Genomic DNA, 27,114 nt, shown 5'->3' on the forward strand with positions numbered 1-27,114 from the left:
CACCAGCAGGTGGCGGAGAGTCTGTATTCGCCTTTCAAAAAAGGAAACAGGAAGACCGAGGACGGCGGATATACAAGCCGTTGTTGTGATACATACATGAAATAAAGCGGCGTTTGCCGACCGTTTTCACACCACGTTCGCTCACCACTTAGCTTCATTCCAGATGTCGTTGTGAAAATATCAGAGTGATTTCTCTCATCGACGAACTCTGCCGCCGATTCAGCATGCTGAAGGATGCTGAAACATGCTGAATTGGCCATAAAAGCTCAGACACGGCCACACCGTCGGCTCTAGTTGTGGGATAGTTGTTAATCTTCTCATCTCTTAACTTTAAAACTGATAAAAATGGGCAACAAAGGGGCAGTCTCTAGACCTGAGGATATTAAACCAATATTCCATTGCAGAACGTTTAGTATTTCCCAGATCCAATAGTGGGAATTAGGCCACTTAGCAAAGTAGCTGTAACTTTCTCCTTCATTCAGGATGTTTGCTGCAGCCTATTTGACATTCCTGTGGTTTTAGTCTGTAAAGCAAAGTGGCAACACTTAAACCAAACCGCAAGCAAGATCTTAGTCTTTGTTTGGTAAAGAGTGGACATTAGAGGAACTACTGTTTGCTGTGGATATGAGAGGGACTCGTGTAGACTTTCTCTACCGTCTGCCAGAACTGCAGCTCATCAACGAAGCATGTCTGATCGTTTTGTTTTGTTTCTTAATTCTTCCCTCTGAGGATGTTTTTGTTTTTCCTTTGGATAGACAGAAAAGCCACATATTTTTTGTGTCCCTGTCGGGTCACATACTTTGTGTTCTCGGTCTGTGTTCATTACTTTGCAGAGGAAGTTGAAGAGTGATTATTAGCAGCCTGCAGAGATGGAAAAGCACCAACCAGTGTGTGTTTTGTCCAATGTGTGTTTAATTATTCAAAAATGTCGTGCTCAAATGTGAGGATTTGCTGCTTTTTTCTGTTTTACATCATTTTAAATTGATTTTTTTTTTATTTTGGTCTGTTGGTCATAAAATACAAGACATTTGAAGACATCACCTTTGGTTTTCTGTTTCTTGTGATTGCCATTTTCACATTGTTTTGGCATTTTGTCGTTTGGTCTATAAAGCTCAAGGTGACATCTTCAATTGTCTTGTTTTTTCTGACCAACAGTCCAAAACCGTATTCAGCTTACGATGATATAAAAAAGAGAAAAGCAGCAAATCCTCACAACTGAAAAGCTCAACTAATTGATTAATCAACTAATTGTTTCAGCCCTGAATACAAATAATTGTTAGTTGTTGCCCTAAAGTATGAAGCACTAGAGGTTGTTAACAATGCAGATGGAAACCATAATATCTTTCTGCTTTCACAATCTTTTGGGTTCAGTCAGTGTGTGAATAAACGCACAGAGGGGTAAAAATAACAAATCGTATTGGAAAATTGGACAGAATCAAAAGATTAATGGTCCTTTACAACACTTCAGACCTATTCACAGTGTTTTCTTTACAAATTAAAACTAAATGGACTCCAGGTTGAACAGACCAGTCATTACTTTGGTGGACTCCCAGACCTCCACTTTCTTTTCCCAGTTTGTTCTTCCAGTATGAGTGCACACATTCCTGGCTGCGCTCCAGCTGAAGGCGTTTTACTCATCCCCTACAGATGGTTCACAGTAGTACGAGGGGAAATGTGTGTTTTCTGTCAAGCGTGTGTGAAGGCTGAGGCTCAGGGGAATGATCCAGGGTCACATAATGCACAGACAACAACGACTGGAGAGAAGCCAACCTGCATTAAGCAACAGTCACATTGTTCTGTGTTGTCTCAGTTCTTCTTTAGTCAATTTGATCATGTTGTATCAGTGTAGGAGGGGCTGAAGATGGACAATCAGCATTTCAACAATTGTCTTGAGAATCTAGTTTTTACTTTAGTACTTGAAGTGTACCCTATTGAAACGGTGGTATTGCCAGCCTTTAACAGGTAGATACTGTATGTATTAATGAGGCGTTGTAGCTGCTGAATGAGACTCAAACGGTCACCATGATTCTGAATAATTGGAATATCTCTGTGATTGTGATCATCCTTTGGTGACCTGAAGTCTGTAACATAATACACTGGAGACTTGTGGAATGTCAAAAATGTTATTCACTGCAGACCCTCCACTACTTTACCTGAAAGAAATGTGTATGTGCAGCCCAGAGACAGTGTGTTAGTGTGTGTATATATATGCAGCCTGTGTGTTTGCATGTAGTCTCTCTCCTGTATGTGATGGAATTTGGCTGTCTCACTGTTGCAGACGTCTGAAAAAGCGAGCGGCTGAGAAGGTCTCCAGGCCAAAGGTTAATGTTTCAGCCGGTGGAAGGTACACTGTCACCGGGAAAACCCACCGTCCACCTCCGTCTGCACTCTGCTTACTGTAGCTCTGACAGTGGGTTTCCTGTTGGTAGTAGACAGTAACTATTTAGCTCCTGTTTCTACCTAGTTCCCCCCCTCCTCTTTCTAATATATTATTATGATGTGCAGCATGTGAATGGGTTGTAGATTTGTTGTTTTATCCTTCTAAAACTTATGATTGCCTTGTGTGGAGGTTCTTCTCATATCTGTTTTGTGTCTTTCATTCACATTTCCACTGACATGGCACCGATTGTAAAGGCTTCTAATTAGAATTGGTACTAAACACAGTAAATGAAAAACCTTTTGAGACTCTTTTTGATGTCGTCAATCTGTGCTGCGTCAGTGACGGGGGATTCATTTTTTCCACGGATTAGTCCTTTAGTGCAACAGCTGGAAATCCCATTCCCCACTATGGCATGCTTTTTAGAGGAGGTCAGTAACTTTTCTTCCTGGGTTCTTCAACTAAAATAAGTCACAGGCCTGCCTGAGTTTCCTGAGTCCACAAGAACCGACATGTGTCTGGTAGAATTTGCAAATAATTCACAGCATTCACAGTGTTTGTTTTAGCCTTCTCAGAGTGCCAGATAGATGGAGTTTGCCACATTGGACACCATCTATAAAGTGTCCTGAGGTTGTAAAATGACATCAAGGAGGTGCTCTAAGGAGATAAACCAAATGATTACAGTGAATAACCAATAACAACTCATATTTTCTCATATTATGAAGCTTACTAGATAATGGTGGTGTGGAGACCCCGACCTTAAAGGATAAGCCTGGCTTTCTATGTTTTCCTTATTGTCAGCAAATTCCATGAAAAGATCAAAACCAACAATTAAAGGTTTGTTATTGTATTGGAGTCATATGTGATATGTTAAAACAAGTTAATAATAATTTGCGGACTCTAAATGACTCAGGTCTGGACCAGAGTAACGAAATATCAAAGGTTTCTTTCACAGAGTGAAACTATATTTATATTCTAAGACCTGTACTGAAAAAGTTGAAGAACCCACTAACATAGACTGTGTGGTTTATGATATTATACCATTTAATATCATGATTTCATTATTACACCTACCTCTGTAAAAAGCAATGCCATACGTCAAACTAAATCAATGTGGTAACTTGAGGTTCACATTGGCACGAAAGAAAAACTAAAATCACAAGCCATGTTTCTATTCACATATTTTCATGCGCATTTTGAAGTATCTCATTAGAAAAGCTGTATGGAAACAACAAAATTCGATAGAACTTCCTCACATGCAAAAAAACTGTTTACACTCTCTTAAGGTGTTTTTTTTGCCTTTGCCGAATAAATTCTGACGTAGCGAACATTTAACTCACATGACTGATTACTGCTTCCGCTGTTGGCGTCTTCTCGGTTTATCCCATAGCGCGCAAATGCTCGTCTCCGGACAGCATGAAACATGACTAATATTAATTCAAACTTGCCCAATTGAAACCACTTCCTGAAGACCTCTCTCCATTTTTCTCTCGTAGATGGTTAGATGGCCAAGGCAAATTTTTTTGTTTACTGTTTGCAACCTCTTCTTCCTTTACTCTGTTTGCTGGCGGATTACAGCCATGTGAAGCCAATAGCGCCAACTTCTGACCAAACTATAGCCAAGTTTATTCACTCCAAACCAGTTGAAGAAAACGCCCCCAATTCGCATTTCTTTTTTTTGCAACATTTCAAACTTTTGCTTAAAATTCGCTTGACAATTGAATGGAAACATGGCTAATGTAGCATAGTTTATACTAACAAACATGTTAATGATCATTCTTTACATGTAATACACTACGTGGTCAAAGGTATATGGACACCCAAACACTTCCAGTTCATCCCAAAGGTGTTGGATGTGGTTGAGGTCAGGGCTCTGTGCAGACTAGTTGCTTCTTCCACACCAAACTGGGAATATCATGTCCTTATGGACCTGGCTTTGTGCATACAATCATTGTCATGTTTAAACAGGGAAAAGCACCCTATTGTTTAAAATAGCATTGTATGCTATATCATTAAGATTTCCCTTAATTGGATCTAAGATGCCTTCCTTAAACTATGAAAAACAGCCCAAGACCAAAAGTATACAAGATTATGTAGAAAAGTGTGTGTCCACATACTTTAGGCCATGTAGTGTAGCGTAACTGATGAATGTCCAAATTTGAATTACATTTTTTTGTCACATTTGTGTTTATTTACATGCATTTAAAAAGGATGTGTCACTTTCAATAAATCTGTGTCTTATAGATAACATACTATTACATAGTCTGTGCTGACAACTGAATTTAACAACCGTGTTGAAGGAGACACATCCTTTTGAACAGTGTAACCACAGTTTTTAACATAATTGTGTATCATGTAACCTTTTGTTACTATGATTATCACTTTGTCACCTCATGTTTCTTCTCCTAACTGTGCAGTCTAACCCGTGTTTACCTTGCAGGCCGACATCCAAAGCTAAAGCTAACTCTAAGTCTAAACAGAGCAGCCCTGGCAAAAGGTAATCTGAGGAAATTCAGAAAGGAAATTCAAGCTGTCTGAAAAGACCCACACACATGCTGCTCCCACAAGTCTCACAAATAAAAGAAAACATTTAAACTGATAAGAAAGACAGAAAAAATGTTGGTTGTGTGTTCCCAAAGCCACATCCGTCCCCTCCATAATGAGAACCTGATCTACACATGTGGCTTGTTAGGAAGAGCGTCCATGATTTTCAAAACAAAAAACAAAATTGGTTTAGATATTCAGTGGGAATTCTAATGTAATGGACGTGCAGAGCAGTCTTTAAAACACCTTTTATATGTGCTTGTGTACTATACAAATTATTCCAAGGATTTTTGATCACAAAGAGTCATTTGCTGTAGAAAAGTTAAAGGGACACAGCTGATGTTTCTGTCTTCACAGTCCTCGTCTCTGCTCCCTGCAGGTTGTATTTGGAGCGTCAGAAGAGTCACTTCCACATCCACTCGGTGGCGTGTTTGGGCACTGAGATCCACCTGGCAGCCTGTCCTCTGGAGTACAACAAGCCCAACGCCTCATCCATCTGCCAGGGCGGCATGCCGGCCGTCGTCAGCTGCATGCCGGGGCCGCAGTTCTTGCAAAACAACAACTTGAAAAAGAAACCTAAAACTTCGGTAAAGTAACTTAAGAGTGGATGAGATATTAAAACGTATAAGTTTATAGTAGGCTGTTTAACAGCCTGGTTCAATTACTGTAGATGTCTGCAGGCTGCTCAGAAGACCAACCTGCCAAACGTAGATTAAAATCTAGTTTTCTGTGTCTGCTTGTTGTGTAGAGCAACGTGAGGCTGAAGGGCGGTGCCAGGCTGGGCGAGGGTCGGGTGGAGGTGCTGAAAGACAACGAGTGGGGAACCGTGTGTGACGATCGCTGGAACCTGCTGTCGGCCAGCGTCGTCTGCAGGGAGCTCGGCTTCGGCAGTGCCAAGGAGGCCATCACCGGAGCCCGCATGGGACAAGGTTAGTTAAAAAAAAAAAAACACAGTAGTACAAAGATTTATGTGGTTTGTGCCAGCCCAAACTGAAGCTGAAAAGGTTGGTAATTATAATGATGAGTTATAAAATAAGAGATATGCATAACTTTACTTTTTTATGCAATCAGAACAGCGGGATCTGCATTTGCATTTATCTCAGTCCCTGTAACATTCACCATAGTAGCACTTCTTTTTGTGCAATCAGAGCCCACTGTCTGCCACAAATATTGGCATGTAAATTATTAATTAAAAACCAATAGTATACTCGTATCGCGATTCCGATCACTGCGTTCACAACCGCCCAAACGAAATATACCAGAGTTGATTAAAACGGACTAAATGTTGGCTTATAAAAGCGCCCTAAACTTGTCACCTGAGGCAGGATGTGTTTATAACTGTCTTCAGACAGATATATCAGTCATCAGCTGTCTATCTGCAGCCTGTATTATCTCTCAGGTCATCTCTAATAATCTGCCCTCAACAAGGAGGCCACATTCCTCCACCGATTTCTCATTAGGAGCTTTATTTTAATAAGTAAAGGAATTCTGTGCATGTAGAAAGAAGAGAAACAAAGACAAGTAAACAAATATGCTGTTCATTTTCTAACCAACTTACTACAATAATAGACAAATCTTAGTGTATCCATCTATGAATGTCTTTTTCACAAATGCATCCCTCGTTACATTCCTAGCATTATTTTTCCTCTTTCATTAAATAGCTCTTTTCTGAGTGTCTGTCGGGCATTTATTAGAACAGAAAACCATCTGTGTTATTCCAATGAGACTGGACCATTTCATGTGAAAATTATTTTATGAATCCAGTTTGTGTCTGAGCCAGCTGGCCTCCACGTGAGTAACAGTAAATACATTTTAAGACAAAAATGACTTCATACCAAACTGTTTGATACCCAGGGTTTAAAAGTACAGTTAATAGACTAGTAAATAGCACGAGGAAGGTCACAGGAAGTGAAACATTGCTGTGAATAATTATTCTCTAACCAGTGCTTTCGTGTCACTCAGAATAAAAGAGCCAGCTAAAATATTAAAATATTTATCTTAGTGTGTGTGTGTTCCTCGTTAGAACATGCAGGTGTGTGTACTTTTTAGGTAAACTGCTCCGAAGAAGAAACAAGCAGTCTTTTGAAGGTCAGTTTTCAGAAACGCTGGGCGGTGAGGCCTCCTCTTCTGTGTGTACATTATGATTTCTACCACAGAGGAAGTCGGTCGAGGAAAATCTCTTTTGAGGCGGCAGCAGAACCTGCTCTGTGCTGCTCTGTACGGATGTCAGACCACCACCTGGCTGAATCAATCCAAGAAACATTCCTACACGTCACGGCTGAAGGAATTCCTTTCATGGAAACTTCATGATACAATCCCCTCATGGTGCTGTGACTCAGTAGTGGTGGAGTGAGAGTTTAGAGGGCGAATGTAAACCAGGCTGTCGCTGACGAAGAACATGCACGCTCAGCAAACCTGCCTCAGGTTAAAAAGTGAGCTATGTGTAGTTTAAAAGGCATATAAGACCAGTGTGGAAACATGTTAGAATTTAACATTAGAGCAATACAAATCTGACATAATATGACAAACAGCAAACACACTGTACATCCCGGGCATCTAGAGGTGCCTTTGTTCGGTCCTGTCAGCTGTTGTGATGAAACGTAAGTTACCTGAGTCTCTGTGTTTTAATGAAACACACGATTCCACCTGCATATAGTTCATTAAACCTTTTGTGCCCAAAGACTATATTAGGTATGATAAGGAAAAATGTCACAACATTTGTTCTGATTGGTCAAAAGTCTTGAAATTTGCTACGGACATACTTTGGGCAAGTATCAAGTATCATGAAAAAGTGGTGCAGGAGAAATGTTAGTATAATTGGAATTAATTAGAACAGGACAGACTGCATGACCAGTAACGGCCACCATGGTTATTAATTTTCTCAGCCCAGATTTTCTCAATCAGTCTGAGACTTGAAACCAGAGTTCAAAAACCGTTCTAATCTGATGTAAGCGCCTTATTAAATAGGTCCAGTCTCATTAAATGCTGCAGTGGTTGCAACACATAAAGAGCCCATTAAAACCCACACATTTTTATATAACCCTTAGTTGCTATTAAAAATATTTAAAGATGAACTGGCTAATTTGATGAATAAACAAAAGAACTGACTCAACTCAATTGTCTTTGGAGTATAATGGGCCGACAACCCGAAAACTACAAAAATAGCAAATTAAGTCATCAGCACTCGCAAATAAGTTTCATTCTGTAACGCTGAGGCTGAAACGCTTATGTTTCCTTCTGCTGCTGTGCATCATTAAAAGTGTTACACATTTATTTACGAGTTCTGACGACTTCATTTGTTAATTTAATAGTAATCTTTTTAAGAAGCTGTGAATGTATTATTTGCTCAAGAAACTGTGAATATAGAAGTGAAAAACTGGGTGTAAACCATCACTTTTCCTTGACTAGCATCACATTCTGGTAGAACTTCAAACTAGTCCATAAACAAGTCTACGTTCTCTGAGTTTTAAGCTGCTCTCTGTCTGTGTGTCTATCTGTGTATCCAGGGATTGGTCCGATCTACATGAACGAGGTGAAGTGCGTCGGTGTGGAGAAGTCCATCTGGAACTGCCCCTTTAAAAACATCACATCAGAGGACTGTCAGCACATGGAAGACGCTGCTGTCCGCTGCAACGTGCCCTACCTGGGACTGGAGAACTCGGTCAGAGCTGAACCTTCTTACTTCAATGTTTCATCTTAAAATTGAACTTTTAAAGTTAGAAAGTTGGTTGAATTGTTTATACTATTATTATAATATTTATTGCTTCAGATAGTACAAGAAATGATGTAGATTTGAAAATGAACTGCATCAGATTTATTTTCCTCTGCTTTGATAAATGTAGCATAAGAAAGAACTGGAAAAATGTCTTGTGTATACTGTGTTAATAGTATTTTACATTAATTTAGTTCTTTGCTGCTCTAGAAGTCTTTCAGTTTGCACTAACATGTTAGACTTAAAGCTGATACTCACAGAAATCTCACATTTTCACCCTCAACCAATACTTCTTCACTGCTGTCACGAGAAACCGTCGTGTCATGTATGTTCTGAATTAGTCCAGTTGCTTAAAACCAGCTCAGACCGAATTTATTGTTGGAAAAATTAGTGAAAAAAGTATTTTTCTTTTTGGGACAGCAGTGATTTCCTTTTAACACAGAGTATATCTGGTTGTGCAGTTTGTATTTTACCAGATTATACTCTTCCATGTTTCCTGTAGATACACACAGAGGCCGGACTAAGTGGGATAAAAACTCTGCAAGAGCACACTTTTATCTTGTTGATAGTTTTCAATTTGAGTTCCATAGTACGTGAACCATATCTCCTTTAAGATTTTACACCAACAGATAAAAGTGGAGTTTTTATCTAGCCCGGCCGTTGTGTATCTACGCTCTGCTTTATGGTCTCTAACCCCCCCCCTCGGCCCCGCACAGGTCCGACTCACAGGAGGGCGGACCCGTTACGAGGGCCGCCTGGAGGTGCTGGGCTTAGACTCTAATGGGACGCAGAGCTGGGGTCTGATCTGTGGAGAGACCTGGAGCACCAAGGAGGCCATGGTGGTCTGCAGGCAGCTGGGCTTGGGCTACGCTAACCAGGGCGTGCAAGTAGGTTATTAACACCACGGAGGACAACTTTGTGCTTAGACCAGTGGGTTGCCTTTTGGTATATTTGACATATGCAAATATAATATACTGTCAATTCTATGCATATATGTTCAAATATATTCTGGTGTATATATTTGTGGAATATACTTGAACATGTATTAATGTGTGACACTATATTATAACTTCCATATGCAGTAGATGTTTCTTTTCCTTCATGGAAACCATGATGCTCTTTTAGTTTTCTAAGACCAAAACAGACTCACATGAAGTTTCTAATCAAACACAAAACCCACTCACCACTAAAGCCAAGTAGTGACCTCATCTGGAAACCACGTTGACGCTCTCCACGCCTAGATAAGTCTAACTAACCAAAACTGCTGCTTCAACATCACGTTATCTGCTGCCAGAGGAGTGTATATGAACAGTTTGAACCCAGACAGTTCAAAGATAGGACAGGAAGTGTGTCCCTTCACTGACTCCCAGCAGGGCATCTCTGCAGATCCGGATAGTGGGCGGCCGGACCACTTATGAGGGCCGGGTGGAGGTTCAGGTTGGCTCCAAGTGGGGCACAGTGTGCAGCACAGGCTGGACCACAAAGGAAGCCATGGTGGTTTGCAGTCAGCTAGGGCTGGGATACTCCATGCATGCCATCACTGTGAGTAGGACCGAAGAATGACGACATTTGTTCCCCAATGAGATGTTGAACAAATGTACTGTTTATAGGATGAACATCTCGAGATGGCATCATGAACAAAACACACAGAAAGTAAACAAATATAATAGGATGGCAGAATCGTTGACAGGACATTAAATAATAATTACAAAAGAAAACATAAGAAGACAAAATCCCCAAAATAGTAAGTTATTGTTGATGTGCCTTTATCGGCCCTTTTTGATTGTTTCAGTGGATGAATATGAACTATCTCCAGTATTTCCAGAGTAACAAAATGCAGTTTGATATAAAAAAGAAAAAGTTTCAGCTATCTTAAAGATACAATTCCTGATTTCCTGACACCCAATGGCTCCTCCACATCCCAAATTTTAATCCCAGCTCATTGTTGAAGCTTTGAAACTCAGCTGTGAACTGTGTACACTGTTTACACGGTGTCCTCAGCCAGCAGCCAAAACTGAGTCATGAACATCTGTTTCTCTGAACTTTCTGCAGCTCCGTTTGTGAAAGATTCTCTCCTGATCGCTGCACTGTGTTTGTTTTCTGTTTGCATGTTTGTCTGTTTGTCTAACCCCATCTAAGGAAACGTGGTACTGGGACAGCAGTAACGTGACGGAGATGATAATGAGCGGCGTGAAGTGCACAGGGAGCGAGATGTCTCTGAGTCAGTGCCAGCATCACAAAACGGTCAGCTGCCAGAAAGCGGCGGCTAAGTTTTCAGCGGGAGTCATCTGTTCTGACAGTGAGTGACAGAAACAATAGGACATGTTTAAACAAACTGCTCTGTTGACTGACAATCGTACGCATCATTTATTGACCTGTTGAAACTCAGAGGGCCGAAAGAAAACAGAGTCCAGAATCAAAATCCAACATATATTTATGAGGGAAACCATTTTAACCTGCTGTTGTTACAACGTCCTGTTTCAAAGGGAGGAGCTCTCTCTTTTCAATTTTCCTCTCTTGTTGTTTTAGTGGAATAGAAGTAGAAAGTGGCATGAGAAGAAAATAGTCAAGTAAAGTACATGTACCTTACATTTATACTTCAATACAGAACTAGAGTAAATGTACATAGTTACATTCGACCACTGTATTATAACATGAGGAGCATAACTCAAACCTAATCCTACTGCTCCCTCTGTCCTCAGCGACCTCCGACCTCGTCCTGAACGCCCCTCTGGTCCAGCAGACGGTTTACATCGAAGACCGTCCTCTGCACATGCTCTACTGCTCCGCCGAGGAGGACTGCCTCTCAAAGTCTGCAGCCAAAGCCAACTGGCCCTACGGACACCGACGCCTGCTGCGCTTCTCCTCCCAGATCCACAACATCGGCCGGGCCGACTTCAAGCCGAAGGCCGGGCGCCACTCGTGGGTCTGGCACGCCTGTCATGGGTAATAATATCTTCATTAACTTCAAATGAACTGTTTGGATGAATAAAACCCTTTTTCCTGTCATCTTATTTTCACTAAAACAACCGTAGAACACTTTAGATTTTAAAACATATTATCATTTATTTCAGGAAAAAAATCAAGTCTCCACCAAACATAATGAATTCATTTTAAAGTGTGTGGAATAAAAAGTGCTTGTTTTTTGTTGTCAGTTGTGATACCACTTTGACTATGAAAATGATTTTTTTGTAATTTTGTACAACATTTTCTCTGTATTATTAAACAGCCACTACCACAGCATGGATATTTTCACCCACTATGACCTGCTGAACGGCAACGGTACCCGAGTGGCCGAGGGACACAAAGCCAGCTTCTGTCTGGAGGACACAGATTGTCAAGAGGGTGAGTCTGATGCTTCAGGTTACAGTCAAACCACTCGATCTGTTTTCATTCAGACGGGTGGAGTCGTGTCATGTAGCAGTGACAGAAAGTTTGGGTGACACTTCAGGACGCTATCTGAGCTGACCCATCTATTTAAATAAGTGATAATAATGACATAGATAAAGGTTGGATTTTCTGCCATCTTTAAGGTTTAGAGGGCGTGTATCTGGGCAGCTTGTGAGTAAATCAAATGTCACGTTTAGACAAGAATGATCTTTTATTTGTCTAAATAAATATCCCTGAATCATAGGGGTCATTTCTAAAGATGACCTCGTATGTAAGTCTGTTTTTATGGATTCAGTTATGCATCTTAAAATCAATGAATCTTTTTGCCACCCAGGTGTTTCTAAGCGGTACGAGTGCGCCAACTTTGGTGATCAGGGCATCACTGTGGGCTGCTGGGATCTGTACCGTCACGACATCGACTGCCAGTGGATCGACATCACAGACGTCAGACCTGGAAACTACATTCTGCAGGTGAGCATGTGCGGCTCAATTTTCCCACAGGCTGGCTACTACGTACATATCCTTGTGGAAAGCCCTGTTGATGACAGCCTGCCTGTACTCATTGGGAGGTAGCTTTCATTTAGGAGGGCCTGCTCATCACCTGTTATATGGTACATTTTTCTCAGGAAAGATGATTTTGGAGGGAAAAGGACAACTTACTGAAATCATTTGTAAAGGGAAACCTGACAACAAAGCCTCTGTTGTACATTCATACCTATTAAAAATGTTAAAAAGTTTATAAATCCTGTCTGTTGGACAGTAGGCAATTAATTCCCAGACACCAGCTTTCAACCACAAAATGGGTGAAATGTGTTTTTAATGTCTGTAATTTTTTATTCTGTTATAAAAATGTTCCATTTATGTTTAATATCTCTTCAGATTGTTATCAATCCAAATATGGAAGTGGCTGAAAGCGACTTCACCAACAACGCCATGAAATGCAACTGCAAATATGACGGCCATCGAATCTGGCTCCATAACTGCCACATTGGTAAGCACTCAAAAACAGTAAAACTACCAGATGTTAATGTTAAATGTGTGTCTTATATTTAAACTGCTGTTAACTTGTCTTTTAATCGCTGCAGGTGATGCGTTCAGTGAGGAGGCAGAGAGGAGGTTTGAGAAATACCCCGGGCAGCTGAATAACCAGATTCCTTAATCAACAATAAAATCACAACAAATATGAGCCCCAGAGTCGAGGAATAAAAACACACCTCACTAGCTCAAAAATACAAGACACAAACCCTTCTTATTTTCAGGTACCAAAGTGGATTCCCCCTCATGTTATTTGGAGTCACAGAAGAAGCCAACAGTATTTTCCTGCGGTGAATGTGTCGTATATTATACTTGAATCTTCAAGTGCTAATGTGAGCTAATGCTATATTTTTATTACAATGAATGTTATGAATGAGGTGTTATTTTCGTTATTTTTTTATAACCTGTTTTTGATTGTTTTACTTGGAGCAAACAGGTTCAGAACTACCTGAGGTGTCAGCATTAGCTTTAACACATTTAAAAACTGAGGCAGGAACAGGAACAAATGCAGCTCTGTGGAAGTCTTACTGGTCCAGAGTGAAACTTCATACTGGGTATTATGGACAGAAGAGGTAGACTGTCCCATTTCTGATTTCCTCAGAGCAAAACAGTAACTATTACCTGGACATTTCACTCTGGATTGAAGGTTTTCACATCAATCACTGTTCAGTTTTCAGCCATCTTGTTCACAGAGATAGTTTTGGTCGTAACACGCCTGCCTCTATATTTTCTTGTGAATGTATTTATTGCGTATATCAAGGTGCTCAAGAACAACACTTGGTCGTTAGCATTATCATCAGTTTGCTTTGGAGCCAGTTTGAAGCAATCTGTAGCTTTAGTCTGTATGTATTATAATTAATAATAGTCATTTAGGGTCAGATCATAGAAACTACAATTACCCTCAAGAATGTCTGTATGTATGCTGATGTAATCACACCCGCTGCACCGAATAAAAAGGAGGAATGATAATTGTGCTGCATCAGAGACTTATTTGATTACAAACCGTGTTAGTCAGTCTTGAAGGTTTAGAGCAGTGATTCTCAACTTTTTTTAGCTTGTGACTCCTTAAAACAAAGTCTGCTTTAGGTGCAAATGTTCACCACTTGTGACCAGTTCAAACAATAGGATATTTTTCAGAGGCATTTGCCTTGCCTTTTGGTGCCTAACAATAAACATTGTAAGAGAAAATAAAAGCAAATACTGCAAAAGTCCAGAAACATAAATATAGAATGGGAAAATTGGCAATAAAAATTTGAAAACAAATACTATATACTATAGAAATCTATTAATATGATTATTAATATATAAATGCTCCTCTGCTGCCGCCCTCAGGAATGTTACAGTAACAGCAGGCAAGCTGTTCTCCCAGTCAACATTAAATGGCTGATATAACTACACTCTAATTCACACATTTGAACATACAAGCATATGTTTAAATTAGTGCTGTCAAAGTTAACGCAATAATAACACCACTAAATGTATATTACCGTTATCACTGAGCACTGTGGAGGTAAAACATTTAGAGGAACTGCTGTTCTTTAACCCTGACTGCAAACCATGTATTCAAGTTACATTTGACCATTTTATTTATTTATATTATCTATTTATTTGGTATTATTTCAAGTATAAGTCCTTGTTTATTTCTGCCCTCTTGACCCTGAAGCTGCTGCAGAGTTTCATCTCTGACCATCATTATCCTATCGGCTTGACGGAAGAGGATTAACTCTGGTTCAGCAGCGAGTTGTTGTCACACATGAGAAGCTTAATAGTACCCGTCTGACTGTAAACACTGACAACAGTGAGGAGAGCTGCACACAGTGTCTCCTATAGGCCTGCAGCTGCAAATGCAGGAACAAAGGATGTGAGTGATGTGAAAAACCTCATTAGAATCCAAAACAACTAATCTAAGGCTACGTTCCAAATCACATTCTTATTATTTTTCAATTTTAGTACATACTGCAGCTGCCCTTACAAACTATGTACTGTTGCATGCAATCTGCATACAAATGGGACATACTAAGATTATTTTCATTGTCAATTTATGGTCTATAAAATATCAGAAAATAGTGAAAAATGTCCATCCCAGTGTCTCAAAATCCAAGTTGATGTCTTTAAATGTCTTGTTTTGTCCGTCCAAAGCCCAAAGATATTCAGTTTAATATGAAAACAGAGAAAGTATCTCATCATATTTAAGAGGCTGAAAATAGCAATTTGTTTTGCCATTTTTGCATGGAAAAAATTACTTTTAATGATTAATTGATCATCAGAATAGTTGCCGATTATATTTCCGTCGATCGACTAATCGTTGCAGCTCTAATTATTAGAAAGTTTCCAAGCAGCTCTTATTCAGTTTTAGAGGCTGAGTACGTCAACGTATATACAACGGTTCGTATTATATCATAGGAAAGTTAAATGATTATGTGGGTTATATATGAATTATAGTGCATTGCTTTCTATAGTTATAGCTGCATTTTCATTCTATACTGCCAAAAAAAGATTCAGACTAATTTAGTGGAAATTCCAATGAACATTTACTTTACATACATATCATGAGAAGACAGTGATGATGAAAAGAACACGTTATGATGACAGTAGAGCACTCAAATAAGAAAGAATATAAAGCAGAAACATGAAAAATAAAGGCAGGAAAATGAAGCTTTCTATAAGTTATCTGCTAATGATGATGTTTCTTAGTTTGACGGGTACGATGATCTTCTTAGCTGAATGTTTTCTTTGTTTAGTTGAAGAAAATCACAGTCCTGAATGATGCTTTTCTGTCTTCGTTTATCTTCCTAAAAGGTCGGTGTTGATGTTTCACTGCAGCATTGTCCGTTTAACAACCCTCCCTTCTTTGTCGATGGCAAAGTTGTAATTCTTTGGATTGTCCAGAGCTTCTTCTATACGCTGATCCAAGTTCTCTAAAGTGATGAAGTTCTTTGCATCCTCCTGTAAGAGAGTCACATCAGTATTTAGGAATAAAAACAGGATGCTATTTTGATTTCCACTCAACAAAAACATGCAAAAGTAGCTTAAAGAACTGTCATTTTTAATAAAACATTTCCACTTCAGTTTGCAGGAAGAAAACAGAAACAAAGATTGAGATAAATCATACCTGCAGCTTCAAAATCTCCTTCTCTTTTTCCTTGATAAATTCTTGCTGCTCTTGTTCTCGCTGAATGGCAGCTTCTACCCGCTGGTGCTCAGCTTCCTCCTTTTCCTTCTGGACCCTCAACACCCTGAAAAGATACAGAGGAGAAGTTGAGCGGTTACTTTTGGAAAATAATGGACAGAAGCATTAAAATCACACAGTTGGAAACAAGATACAAAACTAAGAACAGTTGATCGTATCTTTAAATGCGGTTTCTTCTAACCTGAGTTTGAGTAAGCGGAGGTTCTCGTGGTCGTTGAAGGCCATGAGGGCGCGATGCTCCTCCGCCTCCTGCCTCGCCCTCTCCTCCGCCAGGGAGCCCGTCTCCTCCTCGTACTTTATCCGAAGCACCTCCTCCTTAAACTCCAGACTGACAAACACAGAGGAGAGAACCACGTCAATTTAAAAAGGACACCGAAATATTAAAAAAGTAATATTTACATGTTAAAAATACATGTTTAAAACTGTATTTCGGTGTCAAAACACAATATTTCACAACTCTGACGACATGACGTATGAATAATTTTAAGGAATATTATTTTTAATATTATTATATATATTATATATTTTTTATATCGAGGCTGCAACTATGGATTATTTCCCTTCTTTTGGTTCTTATAGGACCAAACATGTATGTTTAATAGACATATATATACAGACAATTATTTTAAGGGAACATGTAATGACAGGCAAAGTCAGAGTAAAGTCATGTTGCTATTGTTGTATTTTTTGAGGGAAATAAAAACAGAAACAGAATTTACCACAGCACCTGTTAACCTGTTAACATCCGGGGTCTGAGACATGTCAGTTAATAACCGTTAATAACCGTTAGTGGTTTATAACGTAAAAACTTCAGTAAATATATTTCACAGTATAAAAATAATATAAAAAATAAAATAAATTATACAACAAATAAAATGTAAAGAAAGGAAAAGAAGATGAATAACATAAATAAATACAATTTAAAAATACGGGGTCTGTTAATTGGAATAAATTTGAAATGTCTAAATAATCTTGCCAATTTAGAATTTTTGAGTTTTAAGTTTTCAATCATTGTCAAATATGTTTTAAAATCAGTATCTTTAAAAGTATAAAAGAAGGGTATAGTCTTTTAAGTCATATAATTTCATGGATATAATATTTTGGGAAGATATTAATCAAATTAATTATGTAAATTCCATCTGCCGAGAAACTGGGATTGTTATAAGTGAGTAATATCTCAATCTTTGTTAATATTTGTCTTATCTCATCCTATTCCAATTATTATTATTATTATTATAATTATAATTATTTCTTATAAATAATACCACCTTTGACACAGCATAAATTTGACCAAGGGTGGGAATATAAATTTTGGCATAATACTTTAAATTTTGCAGCACCTCTTGACAGGTTCTGGCTCATTTATTAGATGGGGTTTAAAGGTAAAACAAATTAAAGTTTGAGGAACAATTTCCGGTCCAACATTTGTTTGGGGGCACAGATTTTGAGCAGGAACAGAATTTACCACAACACCTGGTGACCTGTTAACATCCGGGGTCTGAGACATGTCAGTTAATAACCGTTAATAACCGTTAGTGGTTTATAACGTCCCGGTCTGTCAGTTAATAACCGTTAGAGATTTAAAACGTCCCGGTCTGTCAGTTAATAACCGTTAGTGGTCGTTAACGTACCGCAGCGCCCTCATGATCATCTGGTACTCGGTGTATCTCTCCTTCATGACGACCATCTCCACCGGGTCCACCGGAGGAGGCACTTTGATCCGTCCCTCTTTGGACTTGGCCACCGGGTCGGTGCGGGACTTTCTGCCGCGGACAGACTCCAGGAGAACGGCTCTCCTGCTGCTGCTGGAGGCGAGGAGCAGCCGGGCCGCCTGGACGCTCCTCCCGCCGAGGACCTGGAACATGTCGGTGTCTAAACGGTACGCTACAGGTGTTACAGACAGTCTCTCAGTGAGTTTAACGGTTAGTCAGAGCAGCTGAACGTTCACATTGAGACAGACATGTTATCCACAGAAGGCGGCGGCCATGTTGGTGTCCTCTGACCGCCGGAAGTAGTTAGAGGTTTATCCTCTACCGCCATCTGGAGGCGGCAGCTTTCAACAGTCTGCTCCTTCTGGGTGTTTTAAAGGAGAGTTTTCACAGGTAAGGACTCTCTTTAGTGGAGCATATAACATACATTTTTCAATCAAATCGTACAAATAGTGATACAAGCACCACATTTGGCATGATGAATGCCGACAGGGACGCTTAGCAAATATAAACGATTGGCCACTTTAAAAATCCAAATGGACGCCAAATTGACCTTCTGATAATGATTTATCTCATAGAAATTCATCTACTTGATCGATTTGAGTGATCTTGGTGTCAAATGATATGTTTTCTGGCATGCTGGATCTAATTTTGACAGTTTTAACAATTTTTAACTGCAATTTAGCGGCCATTTTTCAAGATGGCTGTCAAATATACTCGCGGAGAATGTTTTTCTTAAGGAAATGCGTGTACTTTGAATGTGTGATGTAGAGTTATATGTTTTCTTGTATGCTTGATCTAATTTTTACAGCTTTAACATCCTACAATAAGTTTTTTCTTTCTTTCTGGCGGTCTGCTGAGTCTTTTCTTTGTGTTTTTTGCGGCTTGAGAGTTCACAGTTCCAGTTCTAGCACCTGGTGTTGGATATGGAGCTTCTTTCAGTGAAGGAAACTTTGGACTACTGATTCAACTACTCGACCAAGTAGATGAATTTCTATGAGAGAAACCATTATCGGCAGGTCAATTTGGCGGCCATCTTGAAAAATGGCGGCCATCTCGGATTTTAAAGTGGCCAATCGTTCATATTTGCTGAGCGTCCCCTTGGCGTCCCCTTGGCGTCCCCTCAGGAGTCATCATGCCAAATTTGGTGCTTGTATCACTATTTGCATGATTTTTCCAATACTTGCACCGGTGTTGTTTTAATATAACGACCAGTAGAGTCTCAGTCAGTGAGCTAACTATAGTCAAATAGTGGCACATAGCTAGCTACGAAGCTAGTTAGCTAGTTAGCTTAACAGTTATTTAGCAGCTAGAAGGAACCAGGTACATTGATAAAGACTGAAGTTACTTTGTTAAACACATGTGCAGTGGTGGAAGATCTACTCAAATATTTTACTTAAAAGCAGCAATACCACAGCGTTTGCACTATCTGTTTATATCATGTTTATTTTTGTTTATAGATTATATTGTTTATTGTATATTGGTAGAATTTCAATTTTTTTTAATTCTTATTTTATTCTAACATTTTTATCTATTCTTTTGTTATTATACTGCTTATTTGCACCAACAAAACCAAAGCAAATTCCTAGTGTATACCTCTTACACCTGGCAATAAACACGATTCTGATTCTGAGTGTAGAAATACTGAAGTAAAAGTACAGAAGTATTAGCATCAAAACATACTTAAAAGTACCAAAAGTAGTGATGCAGAGGCCTACATCAGAATAATGTTATATTACTGATATCATCACTTCTTTGTCGATTATGTTTTGTATTATTAATCTGAATCTGCAAAATAACTTAAGTTATCAAATAAATGTAGTAAAAAATAGGCTCCAATATTTCCATCTGAAGTGTAGTGGAGTAGAAGAATAAAGTAGCATAAAATGGAAATACTCAAGTAAAGTATAAACACCTCAAAATTGTACTAAAGTACAGTTGAGTAAATGGAAATAACATTGAAATCCATTTGAATGAAAATTACATTACTCAAGTACCTAAAAACAGTAAAGTTATAAGAGTACTTCTACTTACTTAAAATTCATATTAAGAATAAAAGATTTTGTATTAGATGTTCTCAAGAGCAGAGATCAACTGATTTGTGAGTGACACAACACTTAATGTTATGTATGCTGATCTGTTATACACTCACAATATGGAATGAAAATAAATGTGAAAACTGCATTTTGTTTGTGTGTTTTTCTGTCTTCAGGGTTCGGTCGACTGCCTGGTGTCAACCTCGTGACTGATGATCCTGCTGAGGCAAAGCGCCAACGCATTACAGCTCCAGTCAGCGTGCCAGGACCTTGGAATGATGGGAAATGGTGCAGTGCCGCTGTGTGTCGTTCATTGTGACATTGAGAGCTGTAAGTAAGGAGAAATCTAAGCAGGATGAAGAGATGTTTTGCTATTGTTTTATATTGCAGGTGTTTGTAGATCATCACTGATGTGGTAAGAAGAAGAGCTCTTTGATTGAAATGCTCTCAAAACAGAGAGATGATTAACCAAACTGTATGATTACCTCTGAAAATATGTCTGTTTTGTCTAAATTGCCTCTTTAAAATATATATTTTTTAATGATAGAAGGTTTCTGACCTGCTTTGAACACAAGCTGCTGCATATTTTTTATGTTTACACCTCTATACACTGGGGATACAAAACCGAACCGTAAAGAACTGCACCGTTCGATGACGTACAAACCGAACTGTGGGCTCGTTGAACCGTTGCACCGGGCCTGCTAATTATTTGATGAGGTGCCAGAGACATAGAAGAGGCATTTATCTGAACATAAGCCTACTTGACCATTAAGTAGCCTGCCTTATTTCATAGAAATATCATTCATTACTATCAATCTATTTATACATTTTGGAGTTCAAACACACCGGAAATGGTTGTTTTTCTTTCCCCTAATGTGCAAAACAAACCAACCTGAAACCATGACCCAAAAACTGCAATACAAACCGAACTGTGGGCTTGTTGAAGTGTTGCATTACTAGTTTACACCTTGATTAAATATGTCATTTACTAATAGGTCTGAATCAACAATTTCTGTTGTCCAGAGGAGACACAACATTGAAATGAGGTCTTCTCCTCAGCCTGTTGTAATGTCCTAAATATCCTTAAACGTGTCAAATGAAAACAGGAGACGTGAACTGATTTGCAGGTCAGTTATATGTTTATTCAGCTTGTTGCCGGCTGTTACAGTTACACCGAACATAATGGTGCAGACTTTGTATTAGTTTCACGGATGTAAAAGCGCCATCTAGATGTAACATCAGCAGACAAACAACAAGGAGCTCCTGCACTTCCGTTTCCGTTCCATCGTTTAGCTTTGAATGAACTCACAGAACAGAAAACAAATCTAATGCAGATAAGCTGTGAGACACACTGCATGAGTAAAAGGAGAACCCAGTAACAATTTAGTCTTCCACAGCATTTACATGTCCAGAAGCTTATGCAAGAAAAGACATTAGAAATTTAAATAACCGGCCGAATAGAAAGACCCAAACTCACTCTGGTTTTTAAAACAACCTAAACTTGTAGTATTTGCGTAAATGCAGAGGAAGAATAACTAAAAAGGACAAAAATGGGTCTTTTAATATAGTGAAAGTAAATGTTTTAAGGTTACTGGTTCACTGACTACTAGAGAACCAGGTTTGCAGGACAATGCATGATCGATTGGGAGAGTTCCCGGTCAATAACGCTGCAGGTTTCTTGCATCAGTTCAAACACAGATAAAGTCCAAGCATCGAGAGATAAAAGGGATATTTGTCCTCCTTCACAAACAATTGGTCAAATGTTTGCACAACAGAAGAGTCAAATAGTAACTCTGCTGCTTGGACCTTAACGTGTGTGACGGAGAGGAACTCAGCCAAAGCAATACAGCTGTCCGACTTAGCTATGTAACTAATGCAGTGCAGCCACTCTGCATTTTACAGTTTGCCATCTTCTTGATGTGCGGTGTCAGAACGTGTGTAGAAGAAGGGGGACTTCTGGTGGACCTCTTGTTTAGCACAAGGGCGCATCTGTCTTGAGAACGATGAGCTTTAGTTTGCGTTTGGGTTTTGGGAGGAGTAAAGGATGGAGGGAGTATTTTGGGTGGGGGGGGATGGATGACAGAGGAGGGAACGTATAACAAATGAGGGAAGGGAGAGGGGTGATGTTCAGGTCAGGACAGGAAAGAATGGGTGTGAAGAATTCAGGTTGATGCCAGGCTGGCGACATTCAGGTTTTAGTTTAGGGCGGAAAAGGAAGGGTAAGCCAGACGAATCTCTTCCCCCTCCAGAAGTTTCCTGAAAAGAAAACAGATTATCCTTGAGCTAACTGTTATAAATAAAAGAATAAAAAACACATTTTTGTTGGTCAAGTGAGATTAGAAATATAATAAACAAGGTCTTTTAAAACATGTTGCCCCAGAGAAAGTCATTAAATCATACATGTTTGATTAAGATAAATGTCTAAATTAGGGCTGTCAGAGTTAACGCGATAACGCGTTAACACAAGTTTGTTTTAACGCCACTAATTTCTTGAACGCATTAACACGACTTGCGATTTTTAGGTTGTAGCGGAGCGGGCTCAGTTGTAATGCTGGAGTGAATATACTGGTATCATATGAAACTATAAACCTTAAGGAATCCATTGATACCAACCATGTCATACTAGCTTGTCGCGAAGGAAGTTAAATAACACTCCAAACTTTCGCAAAATTTTGGCGAGGATAAACTGGCATGGCCATTTTCAAAGGGGTCTCTTGACCTCTGACCTCAAGATATGTGAATGAAAATGGGTTTTATGGGTACCCACGAGTCTCCCCTTTACAGACATGCCCACTTTATGATAATCACATACAGTTTGGGGCAAGTCATAGTCTACAGCTGTTATGATTTGAGCATATTTTTTATGCTAAATGCAGTACCTGTGAGGGTTTCTGGACAATATTTGTCATTGTTTTGTGTTGTTAATTGATTTCCAGTAATAAATATATACATACATTTGCATAAAGCAAGAATATTTGCCCACTCCCATGTTGATAAGAGAATTAAATACTTGACAAATCGCCCTTTAAGGTACATTTTGAACAGATAAAAATGTGTGATTAATTTGCCATTAATCATGCAGAGTCATGCGATTAAATATTTTAATTGATTGACAGCCTAAGTCCAAATATTAGTGGAGACAAAAGACCAATCTCACCGGTACGCAGCTATTTCAATGTCAAGGGCCATCTTCACATTGAGAAGGTCTTGGTACTCTCTCAGGTAGCGCGCCATCTCATGCTTGGCGTCGGTGATATCCCGCTCCAGCTCACTTATCCTCATCTATGAATGCAAAAACACACAATCATTCATTATCAAATGTCACAGTTAGCGATGCTAGACACAAAGACTTATACAACTTTATGATAAATATTTTATTTTAGGTTATTTTAGCTTGAAGAGATTGGCTTCAATATAATTGGAAATGGTTAACATAAGCAGTTTTTTTAATTCCCTGATCTCTTTTGTGTGTGTGTAGCTACCATATACTGTATATATAGAGCTACGTTGTGCTCTCTCAGTTTATTCAGACCGTAACCTTGCAGATTTTCACCTCTGCTGTGAGCCATCACTTCCTGCTGAGCACTAAAGTGTGTAGAGTGTGTAGCTGCGGCAGAGAATATATTTACATCTTGTAGCAAAAAGAAGCTTCTCCCTGCTGTTTCTCTACTTTCTGCGTGTCGAGTGTAATCTTTTATTCTGAGTATCATCTATTAATATTATTCCATCTTATCTCTGTGTCCAACCTTGAGGCCAAGACCCTTTACACGCCATCTTTAATCTTTCCTGCCCCTTTTCTCTGTGCTGTTGGAGCAGATAACCAGAGTACCACATACTGGTTCACATTCCCCTATTGGGTGAATATTCATGCAGATCAGGATCCAGTTATCCCTCATTCACCTGGTACTTTGCCACCTCTTTGGACTGCGTGTCCTCCAGATCCTCCAGCTGCTTATGTAGGGAGTCGATGACGTTCCGGAGAGATTCGATCTCAGAGGAGCGGGACTGAAGCAGCCGCCGGTACTCCATGGTCTCCTCCCGGATGGCGTGCACGGCCTCGTTGTTTTTGCTGGCCATCTCCGCCACACTCGCGAACTTGCTCTTGTACCAGTCCTCGGCGGCCTGCATGTTCTTGTTCGCCAGCCGCTCGTACTGTGCCCGGATGTCTCGCAGGGCGGTGGAGAGGTCAGGCCGGGACACCTCCATATCCACGCTGATGTTAGCCACCTGCAGCTGGGCCTGCAGCTCCACTTGCTCCTCTGCAAAGACTTTCTTCAGGAACACCATCTCATCACAGAGAGAGACTACATTGGCCTCGGCGTCACAGTTGGAGAGCACGGCCCTGCTGGCCTCCTCCCTGGCCCTCTGCAAGGCCTCCTCAGCATCCATGCGCCGCCTCGCTTCATCCTCAAAGCGCTCCTTCATCTGCTCATACACATCTCGCAGGTAGTCTCTCTCCGCCTCCATCTTCATCTTCTCCCCGTTCTCCGAGTCTATCATGGCCCTCAAACTTCGGGACTGCCCCTCATAGAGCGTCTGCAGATGGGACGGGTCGTTCTGCCTTCTCCTCAGCGCATCCAGCTCGGCCAGCAGGGCTCGGTTCTGCTGCTCCAGGTGCCTCACCTTCTCGATGTAGGTGGCGAAGCGGTCGTTCAGGTCCACTAGCTGCTCCCTCTCCTGGGAGCGTAGGCCCAGCAGCTCCGTGTTGAGGGAGCTGGCCTGAGCCAGGTCCATCCGCTCTGACCCGTCTGGCAGGGAAGGGGAGGCCAGCCTCAGGATCCTCTTCCCAGACGGAGGAGCTCGAGGAGTAGAGTAGAGGGAGGAGGACATGGAGGATTTGGTGGTGGACTGGGAGCCTCTGTAGCTGTCCCAAGGGCGGCGGTAGGAGTAGAAGGAATCGTAGCTCATGATGAATTTTTTGTTGGTGATTTTTTTTTTGTTTGTTTAAGAAAAAGGATGTGGATGTTTTTAGTTTCAGAAGGTTTTTTTTTATGTCCCCCTTGTTCTGCACACCATCGGTGAGGATGAGCAGGCGGTTTGCACTGCACCAGCTCAGTGATGCTGCAGATCCCTGGCTTTTATAGAGAGATGCTGCCCACCCCCCCCCCTCCACTACAGAGAAACATCAGTGCTGTCAGCATCCACCAGGCCAATAGCAGACTGCTGCAGTGAGGAGAGAGGAGGTTGGTTTTCAGACTCTCTCTCAGCCTCAGCAGGCAGAGATGATGTGGTAGTGCAGATTTTCTTATAATCTGCCCTAAAAATGACATTGCAATCATTTACTCTAACTACTGGAGGCATGTTTTACTCAACTTTATGCCCTCAATTCATTCTCAGATGCATCTCTTAAGCAATGAAGACAACCACATTTATAAAGTGAAGAAAATCTCCTTGTGAAAATGACTGAGAAACAAAATCTTTTCCACAACCCATTTAGAGAGAATCAATACATAGTGCGTAAAGGGGCAAACACTTTAACAGGCTGGCATTAAGGGCTTTAATGTTATAGGAAACAAATTAATTTCCATACAGACTGCTCGGTACTTAAATAGATTGATGTGGTTGATAAGTGCCCTCTGCTTTACTGTATCTGAATCATATGAATGATGATTGAATAAACCCACATACACAGATATCAAGACCTTTTCCTTCCAATTGAACATTAAACAGATAGCTGGTGCTTTATTTTGTTAGTTTATACTTTAAAGATATTTACATTTTCATCTCCTCTCTGCAATGTTCCCACAGTATCTTTAGATGTATCTGCTTGATCTATTTACATCGCAAATTGATGAGTCACTGATGTCCTCACTCTGACAGCAAGTGTGGGAGACACCACCGAGGAAGAATCTGTATCTGCTGACACAGAGAAACTCTCCTCCTGTTTAACATCCAGAGATGAGTCAGAGGGTGCTTTAAATCACCCTTAGTGTTGAAAAAGGCGTTGACATTCTTACACGGGAATCGATTCAGATTTCTGCTCAAGGACACGTTTCTGCTGGCAGCCATTTTCAGACTGGGGACGGTTTTGTAAGACGGTCTCTTTAAAAACGTTAGAGGGTGTCAGGATTTGTAATCCTGCTGCTCTGCAAGCACTCACTATTTGACCCCTGACAGTAAAGGGAAAGTAATTAAGATTTCCGTGCACAAGATAACCATAATTTATGTAGAGTAGAGTAGTAGTAGTAGTAGCTATCTTTTCTAACTTTGAGAATGCACACACAGTGAGTTCATCAAAATGACCACCCTGATAAAGGCAAGATGGCCTGAAAACATTTGGGGAATAAAGCATGGGATGTTTGAGAAGAGTCATCACCTTGAGTCCTCCTACCAGTTACTATTATTATGCCAGTAGGTGACACCATTTAGCCAGGCAATATCCTCCAACAGTTTCTGTTCCCCGAAACTGAAATCTTACCACCTGCCAAACTAAAACATAAGAAGTTTCTTTAAGTATCTGATCCAATTGAAATGTGGCATTATTGTTCATCCAAAGGCTTTTTGTAGAGGGAGATGCTTTATTTATGTTGCTGCAATTCTTTGCCAAAAGAGGTCAATGACGGTCATTCATTGCCTAACATTTAATGGGACGGCACACCCAAAAGGACAATCAAATTGTTTCTCGCCACTTAAAGCTTTAGTTCATTAATTTATCTATTGAAGAAGCAACGCAACAGATGTGATGTATACAGGACGTCTCCTGTCCTTGGTTAGTGTGGTAGATGGAGTAGGTTCAGTGTGGATGCTAATGCAGTTTGACCTAATGGCATTTGAGTTGTGGTGCTCACAGCACCCAAAAAAAAAAACATTTGAAAAACTCAATGGCAGTGTCTTTTTGAAAATAGGGTATTGTTACTCACAGGAATCCACAGATCTAATTGCAAACAGTTTTATTTAGAAGGTGCTTTCTACTAAAATATGCCCACAAGCAGTCTTTTGTTTGCACAAAAGGAAGAACTTAAGGTCTGTGAATATTCCTAAATCCTAAAGAGTAAAATGGAAAACATGGTGTTTCCGGGTGAACCACTCTCCTTGATACTAAAATCTGAATCTTCTAGTAATTCAGCACACTGAAAACTACTGCTTTGCCCATCACTAGAACTCAGCTATCATTAATATTA

At 40.0% G+C, this 27,114-nt stretch overlaps 3 protein-coding genes across 7 annotated transcripts in view; 1 reads left to right on the plus strand and 2 right to left on the minus strand.

The window, feature by feature from the left end:
- loxl3b (lysyl oxidase-like 3b) overlaps positions 1 to 14,027 on the plus strand; it is a 372,166-nt gene extending 358,139 nt beyond the window's left edge. For 2 of the 5 annotated variants that reach the window (XM_074660844.1, XM_074660845.1), the window contains 10 exons: positions 5,301 to 5,508; positions 5,670 to 5,850; positions 8,428 to 8,582; positions 9,350 to 9,520; positions 10,773 to 10,932; positions 11,336 to 11,579; positions 11,863 to 11,978; positions 12,358 to 12,494; positions 12,903 to 13,014; positions 13,109 to 14,027. In XM_074660844.1, coding sequence (XP_074516945.1) covers positions 5,301 to 5,508; positions 5,670 to 5,850; positions 8,428 to 8,582; positions 9,350 to 9,520; positions 10,773 to 10,932; positions 11,336 to 11,579; positions 11,863 to 11,978; positions 12,358 to 12,494; positions 12,903 to 13,014; positions 13,109 to 13,182 — 1,558 coding nt within the window. In that variant the 3' untranslated portion in view covers positions 13,183 to 14,027. Of the gene's footprint in view, positions 1 to 2,278; positions 2,345 to 4,817; positions 4,875 to 5,300; positions 5,509 to 5,669; positions 5,851 to 8,427; positions 8,583 to 9,349; positions 9,521 to 10,019; positions 10,176 to 10,772; positions 10,933 to 11,335; positions 11,580 to 11,862; positions 11,979 to 12,357; positions 12,495 to 12,902; positions 13,015 to 13,108 lie in introns of all 5 variants that reach the window. The other 3 variants (XM_074660846.1, XM_074660842.1, XM_074660843.1) reach the window with 3 other exon arrangements.
- A 1,538-nt stretch (positions 14,028 to 15,565) lies between these two features.
- On the minus strand, positions 15,566 to 18,112 carry mrps26 (mitochondrial ribosomal protein S26). Its single transcript, XM_074660878.1, has 4 exons — positions 17,880 to 18,112; positions 16,430 to 16,576; positions 16,171 to 16,294; positions 15,566 to 16,004 (listed from the first exon to the last, which is right to left on the minus strand). The coding sequence occupies exons 1-4, from the start codon at positions 18,110 to 18,112 to the stop codon at positions 15,873 to 15,875; spliced, it is 636 nt and encodes a 211-aa protein (XP_074516979.1). The 3' UTR covers positions 15,566 to 15,872.
- Positions 18,113 to 21,110: 2,998 nt separating this feature from the next.
- On the minus strand, positions 21,111 to 25,046 carry neff2 (neuronal intermediate filament family member 2). The gene is made up of 3 exons (XM_074660963.1): positions 23,894 to 25,046; positions 23,151 to 23,275; positions 21,111 to 22,249 (listed from the first exon to the last, which is right to left on the minus strand). The coding sequence occupies exons 1-3, from the start codon at positions 24,899 to 24,901 to the stop codon at positions 22,189 to 22,191; spliced, it is 1,194 nt and encodes a 397-aa protein (XP_074517064.1). The 5' UTR covers positions 24,902 to 25,046; the 3' UTR covers positions 21,111 to 22,188.
- Between the last annotated feature and the right edge of the window lie 2,068 nt (positions 25,047 to 27,114).

The sequence above is a fragment of the Sebastes fasciatus genome, chromosome 15 (assembly GCF_043250625.1).
Source record: "Sebastes fasciatus isolate fSebFas1 chromosome 15, fSebFas1.pri, whole genome shotgun sequence".
NCBI classification, from domain to species: Eukaryota; Metazoa; Chordata; class Actinopteri; order Perciformes; family Sebastidae; genus Sebastes; species Sebastes fasciatus.